This window comes from Hemiscyllium ocellatum, chromosome 5 (assembly GCF_020745735.1).
Source record: "Hemiscyllium ocellatum isolate sHemOce1 chromosome 5, sHemOce1.pat.X.cur, whole genome shotgun sequence".
Classification (NCBI taxonomy): Eukaryota; Metazoa; Chordata; class Chondrichthyes; order Orectolobiformes; family Hemiscylliidae; genus Hemiscyllium; species Hemiscyllium ocellatum.
Window position 1 is genome coordinate 38,454,010 of NC_083405.1, and position 13,818 is coordinate 38,467,827.

Genomic DNA, 13,818 nt, shown 5'->3' on the forward strand with positions numbered 1-13,818 from the left:
CAACACTCACACATCTCTACAAACCTTTAATTTCTCCGTTATTTAATGATACATTATGTAAGCGGACCATTGTGGCCAACCACTGCAAATCTGATGTGCTGTGGACATGGAAAACAACTGTGGCAACCAGGAACAAATTTGTGGTTGCTGACTGCATCCAAAGGCATATACCAGTAACCATCCTTAGGTGATTTGGCTCTTCTTTCAACTGTTGCATCTGCTGCTCATTTTTATACAGCAGCTTTATTCATCCTAATGTTCTTATCATTGGCCACATGTTATATATTACAGAGACATATACATCACTAATGATCCCAACAATTATGCCAGAATTTGGTCCACAGCTATAGAGTAAAGGATGCCCTACAGCTCACTGCTGCATTAATATTGCAGGAAAGATGAGTAACAGAAGTGAGTTGTAATTGAGATCATGAGAATACATTTTTTTCTGAAACTGCAAGCAACAAATTTAAAGCCAAGCAGGTACTTGTTAATCTTGCCATTCTAGCTGCAGATGTATCCCAGAGCTATTACTATCGCTGGTGACTGTCATCCATCAGAGAAGATGGGTAAACCTCTTCCAAAGGTTTTAATGTTTCCAATGAATTTTGTCATCTTTGTTGAATCTTGCTTCAATAACATTTTTACTATGAGAGGCAAACTTAAAAGGTAAGTTGGATTATAAAAAAGCCTTTTTAAATCCTAAGTCATCGGCATAAGTTAATAGTGTTAGAGGCATCTCGCTTTGCATAACCAAATGGCTTGGCAATAGCTTTGTTTTACTGTTTAGTATTTACAAATTCCTGGTGCAGTTGTCTAAGTCTTCCTCACATTTTTAGGCCTTTATTAATCCAGTGGCTCTTGCAAGAGCTCGAGGCCCTGCACCTTCTTCAGGACCTTCTATACAAGATTACTTGAGTCGACCAAGACCTACTTGGTAAGAAGGATAGGAATTATTCCACTTTTTCCTTTCTTGAATTTGATGTCTTACATTTCTTTGTTGTGAGGAGTGATGAGATTGTGATGTTTCAATATCAAATGAATATCAATGCAAATAATAAAATCATAGCAATTTGTCCAAAAACATGTCAAACTGTTAGTTTGGAATGTACGTTTTATTACTAAAGATTATATTGTAACTTACCAACTGAATTAAAATATAGTCCTAAAAGTTTTAAATTATTTTTGATTCATTTCTTATTTGCAATAAGAAAACAAAATTGATTCTGGCTTAACTTTTTCTTACAGTTGTTCTGACTTTCTAAAATAGATACTTGGTCTTTACAGCTGAATGCATTGACTTTCATCTAGTAATGCTAAGCCATTTCATTTTGAATTACACGTCATACCACATGGGAACACTGTGCACATTCAGATCTGCTGCTAGAATTGTTCATTTGTTCCATTACAACTTGTGTTGTTAAATATGTGAGAACATTGACTGATTTACATCAGCCATTTGCTGTCTCAATGAACCATTCATTTTTTGGTAAGCATCCTTGGTTTTAAAGGCAATGATGTGTATTGTCATTTAGCTGATGTACCTGCTACAGTGCAGAGGGGAAAGAATTGGAGCTAATAATTGGGTTTTTATTTGGGATAACGATTGTGATATGTCTTCATTGGTGGAGAGTGCATGTAGCATGGCGACTCTTACCAGGATCCATGCCAAATCCTGAAGACAGTCAAAGAATGAGGCATAAAGATAGCATGATAAATTGGAGAGTTGAGGGAAGTGTCAAGTTTGAATTCCATGATTTCTTGTCTAGTCATCATACCCACCATCATTTTAACAAGTTTTTTAATCCAATCTGTGAAAGATTGTGAAATGTTTGTCGTCCAGAATTAAAATCCAAATGACACTTTATTCAAAGTGAATCCTTTACTAAAAGCAGAGGTTGATCTGAAAAATATTATGGGATATTTACAACTAGGTTATAAACTTTTTTATAATATTTGCAACTGCAAACTTTTTTGTGTCCTGATTCCCAGGTTTAACAGTTCTTAATGGTCTGAAAATGAATTTATCATATCCATTTGCTGTGGAACTGACCGAGAAGGGAAGGATTTACAGCACAAGGACAAAACAAACCATTCAATCCCTCAAGCCATTCAAAGTGATCACGCCTGTCCTTGAAACCCAGCTCCGTCATCTCTTCCCCACATCCCTTAATGTGTTTATTCAACTACACAATTGATCTTGGATTTTTTTATATCAATTGCTGTTTATAGAAGATAGTTCCAACTTTTTATTACGAAGTGTGGAAAAGTGTTCCCTGATTCCACTCTTGAAATTTCTATCTTTATATTTTAGTTTATAACATATAGTAACTATATTACTCTGACAATGTGGTTTCTCTATCTTGACTTGTTTCTTTTATTATCTTGAAACCTTCACTCATATTATTTCTTCACCTTCTAACTTCCAGGGAATACAACCAGAATTTGTGTAATCATGCTTCGTAATTTAGCCCTTGGAGTGCCAAAACCATCTCACCATGACTAACAGGACTTAGTACTGTGTAGAGACTGAGTCCTTTCAGGGTCTTTTTGCTGGAAAGAATCCCATTCTATAACTCTTTTAAAAGTATCAGCATCATTGCATCATCTGTAAAGAGATGCAATATTTTAAATAATGATGTAGACTATTTTTTTTCTAATAGCAATTTATACTCTTCAAATATATACCTAAACTACTCAATCTCAGCATGTGAGATATGTCTTTCATTTGTACAAAGCAATGGTGAGATTGCATCTGGAGTGCAACTTGCAGTTTTGATCCCCTTACTTGACTAAGGATGTAATTGCTTTGGACACCATTCAGAGAAAGTTTGCAAGATTAATTCACGATGAGAGGCATATCTTATGAGGTGAGATTGAGTAGTTTAGGTTTATACTTGTCTTTCAAAAGATGAAAGGAAATCTAGTTGAGGCATGCAAGATGCTCAAAGGAATTGACAAGGTAGATATAATATGGATATTTCCCCTTGTGGGGCAATCTTGAATGAGATTCCATTTTTTTAGGCTAAAGGGTGGCAGATTTAAAACATATGAGAAGGAATCAAATTCTTGAAGGATTGTAAATCAGTGGAATTTGCTGCCCCAGAGTGTAGTGGATGCAGGAATAAAGAATAAATTTAAGACCATAAGGCATAGGAGCAGAAATTTGGCTATTCCGCCCATTGAGTCTGCTCCGCCATTCAATCATGGCTGATAAGTTTCTCAACCCCACTTTCTTCCTGTAACCTTTGATCCCCTTGATATTCAAGAATCTATCTATCTCAGTCTTAAACATACTCAATGACCTGGCCTCCCCAGCCTTCTGTGGCAATGAATTCCATAGATTCACCATAACTGCTCTGGCTGAAGTTTCTCCTTATCTTTGTTCTAAAAGGCCTTCCCTTTACTCTAAGGCTAAGCCCTTGGGTCCTAGTCTCTCCTACCAATGGAAACCTCTTCCCAACACAACTCTGTCCAGACCATTCAGTATTCTGTATGTTTCAATTAGATCCTCCCTCATACTTTTAAACTCCATCGAGCATAAACCATGAGATTGGTAATGTTTCTCATATATTAAGTGTTTCATTCCTGGGAACATTCTTGTGAACCATCTCTGAATACGGTCCAGAGCCAATACATCCTTCCTGAGATATGGACCCCAAAACTGTGCGTTGTACTCCAAATGTGGTCTGACCAGAGCCTTACGGAGAATCAGAAGCACATGCCTACTTTTATATTCAACTCCTCTCAAACTAAATGCCATCATTGCATTTGCCTTCCTAACTACTGACTCCACCTGCAAGTTTACCTTGAGAGAATCCTGGACTAGAACTCCCAAGTCTCTTTGCACTTCAGGCTTCTGAATTTTCTCCCCATTTAGAAAATAGTCCATGTCTCTTTCCTATCAAAGTGCATGACCTCGCTCTTTCCCAAATTGTATTCCATCTATCATTTCTTTGCCCACTCTCCTAAGCTGTGCAAATCATTCTGTAGCCTCCCCGCCACCTCAAAGGTAGAGGGATAAGTAGCAATCTTTGGCTAAGTCTGCAGATGATACAGAATGCCTTCATTGCCTTCATTACCTTCATCTATATCAAGGTTAAAAATCACACAACACCAGGTTATACTCCCAACAGGTTTATTTGGGCACTGCTCCTTAAAGTAGCTATAGAGCAGGATCATAAGACACAACTTGTAACAAACGATGACAGTGTCATGCATGCAGCTGAAACGATATGTTGAACAAGCCTAGATTGCTGTTAAGTCTTTCATCTTTTACAATGGGTTGCAGGTTTCACTTTATTAATATGTAAATCCAAGAACTTCTTTCAAATCACACACTTGAGATAACTTAAGGTTTTACATAAAAAAAGTCACATAGCAGATCAGACAATGCATTCAAGATGTGAGGTTAGAGTCTGTCTGTATCCCAATTTTGAGTCAGACAGGTTCTGTTTCCAGAGTAGGAATTTATAAAATGTTACATGGATTGACTGCCTACAGATTGTGCTTTTTGAACAAAATAGAATGTATCCACAATTACAAATCTGCAAATGCAAATTCACCCCATAAACTTTGTGTGTGTGTAAGAGTGTACGCGTGTGTGTGTATGATGTAGTGGGGTCACCTGTAGTATGACATGAACCCAAGGTCCTGGTTGAGGTCATCATCATGTGTATCGAACTTGGCTAACAGCCTCTGCTCGGCCACTCTGCATTGTGGCGTATCCCAAAGTCCACTTTGGAGAATGGTCACCTGAAGATCCAAGGCCAAATGTCCCTGACCACTGAAGTGTCCCCTGACTGGGGGGATCATTCCTCTCTGGTGATTATTGTGCGGAGTCCATTCATCCATTGTCATAGCTTCATCTTGGTCTCGCCAAGGTATTATGCCTCAGAGCATTCTTGCCTGCAGCATATGAGATAGACAATGTTGGCAGTCACATGAGTACCTGCCACATACATGGTGGGTGATGTCCCCACATGTAATGTTAGTTTAGATCGTTAATGTACAAGGCGAAAAGTTGTGGTCCCAATACTGAGCCATGCAGAACACCGCTTGTCACTGACTGTGTCCTGAGAAGGACCCTTTTATCCCCATTCTCTGCTTTCTGTCAGACAGTCAAGCCTCTATCCACCTTGCCTCTGGCACTTTGGACCCTTATCTTACTCAGTAGCTTCCTATGTGGCACCTTGTCAAAGGCCGCCTTGAAGATAACATCCACTGGCTCTCCTTTGGTCTAACCTGCTTGTTTTTTTAATAGGTATTTTTATTGAAAATTTAACATTTTTACAAGTTTACAAATTTTAAAAAAACTCCCAAGTATAAACATTGATATACAATTAAATCTTAAATAAATAAAAACCAAAATCTATCAAACAGAAAAAAGAGATACCGAGAGAAAAAAAAACTCCACTAACTACTAATCTAACCTACAAATGACCAGTGTGTATGATTTAAATCTCTTAAATTATTCAGGGGAAAAAAAACTGACAGATAACACAGAAATTGAGTAGTGAGATACATGCTCGGAATGTGTTAACATCTGATCATAACAAAACCCATATTCATGCGGGATTCCTCTCCCAAGGGGCCTCGGACCAGCCAGGTTCGCCATCTCAAATAAAAGCCCTTGTTAGGATAGCCGAAATATCTGTATTTGTATAATTCAAGAAGGGCTGCCATATTTTGTGGAATAATTCTGTCTTTTGGTGCACCATATTTGTAAGGAAATCAAGAGGAACACATTCCATGATTATTCTGTGCCAATTCAAAAGTTCAGGGAGGCCCTCAGCCACCCAGTTTACCAAAATATTTTTCCTTACACAGAAAGAGTGAATAGAAAATAATCTCTTCCCGTGCATATCCAGGGAGGGTAAGTTCGAAAAGCCCAAAAGGAGAGATATGGATCCACGCTAATTTCCGTTCCTAAGATTTCTGTCAGAGCACTTGCTACTTTGGGCTTATGCTCGAAACGTCGAATTCTCTATTCCTGAGATGCTGCCTGGCCTGCTGTGCTTTGACCAGCAACACATTTGCACTTGCTACTTTAGTCCAGTATCTACGGATCTTATGACAGGTCCATAAGCAATGTACAAGAGTGCCCACCTCTATTTTACATTTGGGACACATTGCAGATGCTCCTGCCTTAAATTTTGCCAATCAGTTCGGTGCTATATGGGCCCTATGAAGTATCTTCAGCTGAATGGCCTGAGTTCTGTTGCAGATGGAGACTTTCCTGGCATTTTCCCAAATGTCATTCCACATTTCTATATAGATTTCCAGTCCCCGATCCCTTGTTTTAAGCAGATTGCCCTTTTCTTCTGATACTTCAACATGTAATAAATGATAAATAGTGCTGACCGAGGATACCCCCATTGGCCATAGCACTCTGTTCTCTGTCTGATTTATAAAGACTATCTAATAGTGTAGTCGTCTTCTGTATGTAATCTCAAATTTGGAAGTATCGAAAGAGATCACCATTAGGTAATCCAAATTTCTGATGCAGCTGTTCAAAAGACATCAGGACCCCTTTAAACAGATCCCCTAAACAGGAGATACCCCTGGATCTCCAGAGTTTGAAAGTGGCATCTGAGGTTGAAACCCTCATACTCCCACTATCTGAGCATAGGGGGATGTTTTATGTGAATTGCCCTCATTTTGCCGCATTGTATTCCAAGCTTTAATTGTATTTCATATTATAGGGCTTTTACAGTGATCCGTGATGATTTTCCTCTTGTCTGAAAACAAGAAAGGTTAATAAGTGGGCATTTTACTTGAGAAGAAAGTGAGGTCTGCAGATGCTGGAGATCAGAGCTGAAAATGTTGCTGGAAAAGCGCAGCAGGTTAGGCAGCATCGAAGGAACAGGAAATTCGACGTTTTGGGCATAAGCCTGAAGAAGGTTCAGATAAGACCCAATCAGCTTTGTAGCTTAATAGGGAACTTAACTGATATTTCCTAAAATCTGGGAAATCCAGTCCTCCCCTTGCCTGTGGAAGCTGTAGCTGCTTCAGCTTAATGAGGGGCCGTCTATGATTTCAGATGAAGGAACCCAGCCGGCCATACAACTTGCGTAGTGCCATCCTCAGCAGCATCACCGGAAGCATTCTCATAAGGTATAGGGGATGGGGCAGGACATTCATCTTAATTAGTGCTATTCTACCCAGCCAGGAAATTGGAAGGTCTCCCCATCGCTGGAGGTCCTGCCTTATCCTTTCCAGTAAATGCACAAAGTTAGCCTTGTATAGCTGACCAAATACTGGGGTAATAAAAATGCCTAAATATAAGAAACCCTCCAGAAACCACCGAAAGGGAAAGTGGGATCCATCCAAAAGGTGGGATATACTAGCAAGGCCGCCCATTGGCATAGCCTCCGATTTTTGAGAAATTAATTTTATAGCCTGAAAATACACTAAATGTGTAAAACTTGGATTAAGCGAGGCACGGACATCAGGGAATTACTGAGAAATAGAAGAACATCATCTGCATAAAGGGTAATTTTATGTTTACCTTTACCAATCCTCAGGGCCGCTATGTTAGGGTCAGCCCGTATAGCTTCTGCTAGTGGTTCAATTATTAGCGTAAAGAGCAATGGCGAGAGAGGACATCCCTGACGCTATCCACACTGAAGCTATCCGAGCCTAATCCATTGGTAATCACAACTGCTGTGGGATCGTTATACAGTGATGAGACCCATTTGGTAAACACCTTTCCAATGCCAAACCATTCCAGTATGTAAAACAGATATGACCATTCAACCCTATCAGATGCCTTTTCCGCGTCTAATGAGACGACTACTGGTATATTTCCCTGATGGCAGGCTTGAATCACATTCAAAACCCTTCTAACATTATTGGATGATCTACGACCCTTAATAAACCCTGTCTGATCCTCCTTTATAATATATGGCAGTACCCTTTCACGCCTCAATGCTAATGTTTTAGAAAGGATTTTAAAATCTACATTTAGCAAGGATATTAGCCTGGATGACCTGCAATCTTCTGGGTCCTTTCCTTTTTTGAGAATAAGAGAGATATTCGCCTCTTTCAGCAAAGGCGGGAGGCAGCCCTGACTGTATGAGTAGTGATACATGTCCGTAAGTGGACCAGCCAATATTCCTGTAAATTCTTTATAGAATTCAGCTTGAAAGCCATCTGGGCCAGGTGTCTTACCACTCCGAAATTGCCTGATTGCGTCCAGTATTTCTTGGCTTGTTAAGGGAACATTAGGACCGATACCTGTTCCGGAGTTAGGTCCAGAAAGGTCAGGTTTTTAAAAAATGACTGCATCCTCCTAACTCTATCTTCGCAATCCCGCGATTTATGTAAATCAGAATAAAATTTCTAAAAATTGCGTTAATCCTTTTATGTTAATGATAGACGTGATAGTTTTGAGGGGCCTTTTTTTTTCTTTGCAAGAAATGCTAAGTATCTGCCAGGTTTATTGCCAAATTCACATAACCTTTGTTTTGCAAATAATATTTCCCTCTCAGCCGTTTGGGTAAGCGTGGTGTTTTAAAGCTGCCCTAAAGGCCGTAATCCTTTGTAATTTGTTAATAGAAGGTCTGTCAGCGTGTGCTGTTTCAGCCACTTTTAAGCGAGCTTCGAGCTGAAGCTGTTGTTCTCCCTTTAATTTCTTCTGGGTCGTTGAGTATGAAATGATCAAACCTCACGCGTAAGCTTTGATGGTCTCCCACATCATTGATGGTTGCTAGCTGTACCTGAATTAATTTCTAAAAAAGTTTTAAATTCTTGAAAGAAGTACTTTACAAATTTACTATATTTTTCATCAGGAAGAGATCCATACGCCAATGCCGGGGGGGATGTCTCATTGTTCCTCGCCTTGATTTCTATATATACAGCAGCGTGATCAGAAATTGTTATACTGCCTATTCTACAGGATGACATGGAATCTTTAAAAAAATCCACCAATTGTCTGGATTTGGGGAATACTCCTGCAGTACTCTTGGGAATCCTATGTATTTCCGGATCCATAATACAATTAAAATCTCCCCCTATAATTGTATGACGAGCACCGAGAGCCATCGATTTTGAGAAGGCTTCTATTCTAAATTTAAAAGGATGTGCCGGGGACAATACAGATTTAAGATCCCATATTCCTGTCCATTTATAAGGGCTTTAATCAGAATATATCGTCCAGATTTGTCTTTTATCTGATTTAGGATTTTGAAAGAGAGATTCTTCTGAATAAGGATAACAACTCCCCTACTTTTTGAGCTGAAGGAAGAAAAGAAGTCTTGATCAAATCCACCCTGTTGTAATTTCATGTGTTCTTTGTCCAATAAGTGTCTCCCCTGTAGGAGAGTAATATCAACCCTTTCTTGAGGTTTGATAATATTTTCTTCCTTTTGACTGGCGAATTACTCCCCTTGACATTCCAGGTGCACCATTTAACTGACTGATTAACCATAATTGTCCGGGTAAGTCCAAGACCTCCTCGGGAGAAGAAACCCTATCCAAAACATCCCGAGCATAATGCATATAAAATTCACAAAAATAAAGGCTCTTTAATACTCTCACGTCAATATAATAAAATACTATTTCTAAATAAAAAAAAATATAAAACTTATTTAAATGGAGATTTTCCCCCTTGTTCCCAGGGGGCATCACTTCCTTTCGAGAAGCCCATCATATCCTCTCCCAACCAGTGTCCCACCCTTGACTCAGGCACTCCACAATAGGATGAAGAAAATTCAAATATACTACAGAGGTAGAGTTAACAGTGACCACCGCCCCCCCCCCCCACACCAATGTTAATACCAGGTATAAACATGTATATCTATAAAATTAATCTCAACAAGTAATAATTAAATATAGTAATATAAAATGACAGGGGAAAGCAACCCCGCTCCTAAATACAGAGATAAAATAGCATAAGGTAACCACCCCCCCAACCAACATTAACTAGACACCCCCCCCCCCCCCCCCGGAGATAATATTAAACAGTAAGGTAATGAAAGGAATTAATAATTTCAAAAAAGGGGGGGGGAATACCGGGGTGGGGGGAGGGTAAAACAACATCAATTAACTTTTACAATTTATCTAAGAGAGTCCAAAAATTCCTGGGCCTTCTCCGGCGATCCAAAGTTGTACACGGACCCTTCATGGTTAAAACGTGGTGTTGCTGGGTAGCGTAAGGAGTACTGAATAATTAAATCCCTTAAACGCTTCTTTGCTTCATCAAACGTCTTCCCCTTTCGGACCAAAGCTGGGGAAAAATCCTGGAATAACATAATCTTGGATCCTTTACAAATCATAGCTTGGGGATCCTTCCCAAGATTTCTGGAAGCTTCTAAGAGTATCTGCGTCTCCTTGTAGCTCTGCAGCCGGAACAGGACCGAGCGGGGGTGCTGGTTCGAGCCAGGCCCACATGTTGCAACCCGGTAGGCCCATTCCACCCTTACCTGACCTGATTCAGCCTCCAGATTTAAAAGCTGTGGAAGCCACTGCTCGAGGAACGCTGTAAGCTGGCCTTCCTCTTCCTGTTCGGGAAGGCCCAGCAAACAAATATTTTTTCGATGACCCCAATCCACGGCCAATTCTGCTATTGTCTCAGAGGTCGCGGCCTTTAGCTCCGCCCCTCCGACTCGGCGCTTATTTCCTCGACGTCTCGGTCATGCTTTTGTAGTGTGGCCGAGAGTGAATTCCATCTGCTCCGGGACTCTTCGATGAAGGCGTCGATCTTTGCGTCAAGTTTGGAAATTATTTCTATGAGGCTCGCCACCATAGGTAAGTCCCCCGGGACGGCTGCGGACGCCTCTGCTGCAGCTGAGGAGGGTGGGGTAGTGGTTCCTGCCTGCTGAGAACTGTGGGCTCCCTTCCCTTTAGTCATTTTTACAGGAGATTAGATTGTTTAAATTCAGTACAGAGCAACTAATTGCATTAAGTTAAAACCATTTTAAATGATTTGGTGAGTGTGGTGGAGGCGGGTGGCCCACTTTGCCCAATTCTTTGGAGGAGCACGATAGATTTGGACTTGCTGGGTCGCCGCCATCTTGGATCCCCCTAACCTGCTTGTTACTTCTCAAAGAATTCTATCAGATTCATCAGGCATGACCTCCCCTTAATGAAACCATGCTGCCTTTGCCCTATTTTATCATACACTTGCAAGTATTCAGAAATCTCATCCTTCAGAATGGATTCCAGGATCTTACCCATGACCCAGGTTAGGCTAATTGTTCTATAATTTTTCATCTTTTGCCTTGTTCCCTTTTTATACAGGGGTGTCACGTAAGCAATTTTCCAGTCTTCTGGGAGCCTCCCTAATTCTAGCAATTCTTGAACTTTCACCACTAATGCCTCTACTATCTCTTCAGCTATCTCCCTTAGAACATTGGGGTGTGGTACATCTGGTCCGGGTGATTTATCCACCTTCAGGCCGTTCAGTTTTTCTAGCACCTTCGCCTTGGTGATGACCACCATACTTGGCTCTGCCCCCTCACTCTTGAATTTTTAGGATATTACTCATGTCTTCCACTGTGAAGATTGACGTAAAGTAATTATTCAGTCTCTCAGTGATTTCCTTGTTCCCATTACTATCTATCCAGTGTCATTTTCCAGTGGCCCAATGTCCACTTTTGCCTTTCTCTTTACCCTTTATATATCTAAAGAAACTCTTAGTCTTCCTTTATATTACTGGCTATAGTTTACCCTCATATATTTAATCTTCCTCCTTTTTTTTTGTTGTCCTCTGTTGGTCTTTGTAAGCTTCCCAATCCTCTGGTTTCCCACTGCCCTTTGCCACACTATATGCTTTTGCTTTTTGCTATCTCTGACTTCCCTCGTCAGCTATGATTGCCTCATCGTCCCTGTACCATGTTAAATTTCCTTGGGATGAATCTCTGCTGTGTCACCTGAATTACTTCCAGAAACTCCTGCCATTGCTACTCTTTCCTGCTAGGCTTCTCTCCGTCAATGTTACCCAGTTCCTCCCTCATGCCTTTATTCAGCTGTAATGCCTTTACCTCTGATTCTATCTTCTCACTCTCAAATTGAATTTACTCTGCAAGCATTTTGTGACCACCACCTTAAGGATTCCTTCACCTTAAGTTCCCTTATTAAGTCTGCCTCATTGCACAACAGTAAATCCAGTATTGTCTGTTCCCCAGTGCTCCAAGGCCGGGTGGAGAGATGTTTAATTAGTTATTTGTTAAATGGTTGTGGGGATTGGGCAGGAAATTGGAGGTGAGGCCAAGGTGAGATCAGTCATGATCGTATCAAATGGCAAAGTAGTCTCAAATGGCTGAATCACCTATCCTAGTTCTAATGTTCTTATTCAGGCTTGCTATACTGAACTCATTGTGACTCCTGATTTTGTTCATTGTTTTCAAATCACCGCTTTCTAAATTAGCCCACCTAAAATCGATCTGCATCTGTGCCACAAGATTTATTTCTCTACTTCCACCAGCATGCAATTTTAGTGCTCTTAATTTTGTCTTTATAGAGTATTTCCCTGCAACTTTTCCCCTCAAGCACCTTATTTTTATTTTGGAGTCTTAACATTATGTATCAACAGTCTGCAGGAGATACATGATAAAAACAAGGACTGCAGATGCTGGAAACTAGAGGCTAGATTAGAGTGGTGCTGGAAAAGCTCAGCAGGTCAGGCAGCATCCGAGAAGCAGGAAAATAGATGTTTCGGGCAAAAGCCCTTCATCAGGAATAGAACTCTATTCCTGATGAAGTGCTTTTGCCTGAAACGTTGATTTTCCTGCTCCTCAGATGCTGCCTGACCTGCTGTGCTTTTCTAGCACCACTGTAATCTAGACTGCAAGTGATACATGCCAACCATATCAACAGCTGGCCTTATGGCATGCTCCTTCTGTAGGGATAACTGGATAACAATCAGGATTCTGACTTTTTTTTCACCCTCTCTTTGAGCACACAAGCCAACTTTAATACACCTATCAGTTATCAGCTGATGCAGCATCACTATGATTTGGACAAGAAGGCTTCCTGTCTCTCTGCCTGGGTTATTCAATTCATGAAATTGATAAGCCATCAGCAAAACATTTTTTTAATGATACCATGAAGTGAATTTTGGAATATTAACTCTGAAGAAATATTCGTCATTGCCTTGTGTCACCTACACTGCAATTATAAATGACACTTCCTGTTTTTCAGATTTCAGGCAATTTTTTATTCCCCCAAGGGATATGGAAATCGCTAAATGGCTGACATTTATTACCCGACTCTAATTGCCCTTGAGAAGGTGGTAGTGAGCTGCCTTGTTGAACCTTCATTTAATGAGCTGAAAGCGTTTTTAATTTGCAGATAATTTTGGCATTTGCCATCTCTTAGATTAGCATGACTTTGCTGCCATGTGTGCACATCCAACATAAATAACAAAGCGTTAGAGGAACTTGGCAGGTATGGCACTGTCTGTGGAGAGAGATTTGCATTAACATTTTGAGTCGAAAATGACTTCTTCGGAACCCAAAGTTCCCAGGGTTCCAAACGAGTCATATTGGATTTGGAGCTTTAACTTTGTTTCTCTCTCCACATACACTGCCATATCGCGAAGTTTCTCCACAAGTTTATTATTTCAGATCTTCAGAGTGTGCAGTACTTTGCTTTTATTTACATATTCAGAAACTGTTTTTCAGTTGGCACAGAAAATTCTAATTCAATCTATTTTCTGATCAAACTAATCAGCAATGATGTGAAAATGAGACTTTGAAAGAAATTAGTATAATTTAAGAAGAAGTACTCAAAATTAATTACATGAATGTTGTTAAATTTCTTGAACAGCTGAGCTATATCTCAGAATTGAATGAGGTGGCTGTAGGGATAGTGGAT

General features: G+C 40.2%; 1 protein-coding gene across 2 annotated transcripts in view; it reads left to right on the forward strand.

Annotated features, from left to right (window-relative positions):
* fam133b (family with sequence similarity 133 member B) overlaps nt 1-13,818 on the forward strand; it is a 44,026-nt gene that overhangs the window by 3,509 nt on the left and 26,699 nt on the right. For both annotated transcript variants that reach the window (XM_060825398.1, XM_060825399.1), the window contains exon 2: nt 840-937. In XM_060825398.1, the coding sequence (XP_060681381.1) occupies nt 840-937 (98 nt within the window). The remainder of the gene's footprint in view (nt 1-839; nt 938-13,818) is intronic.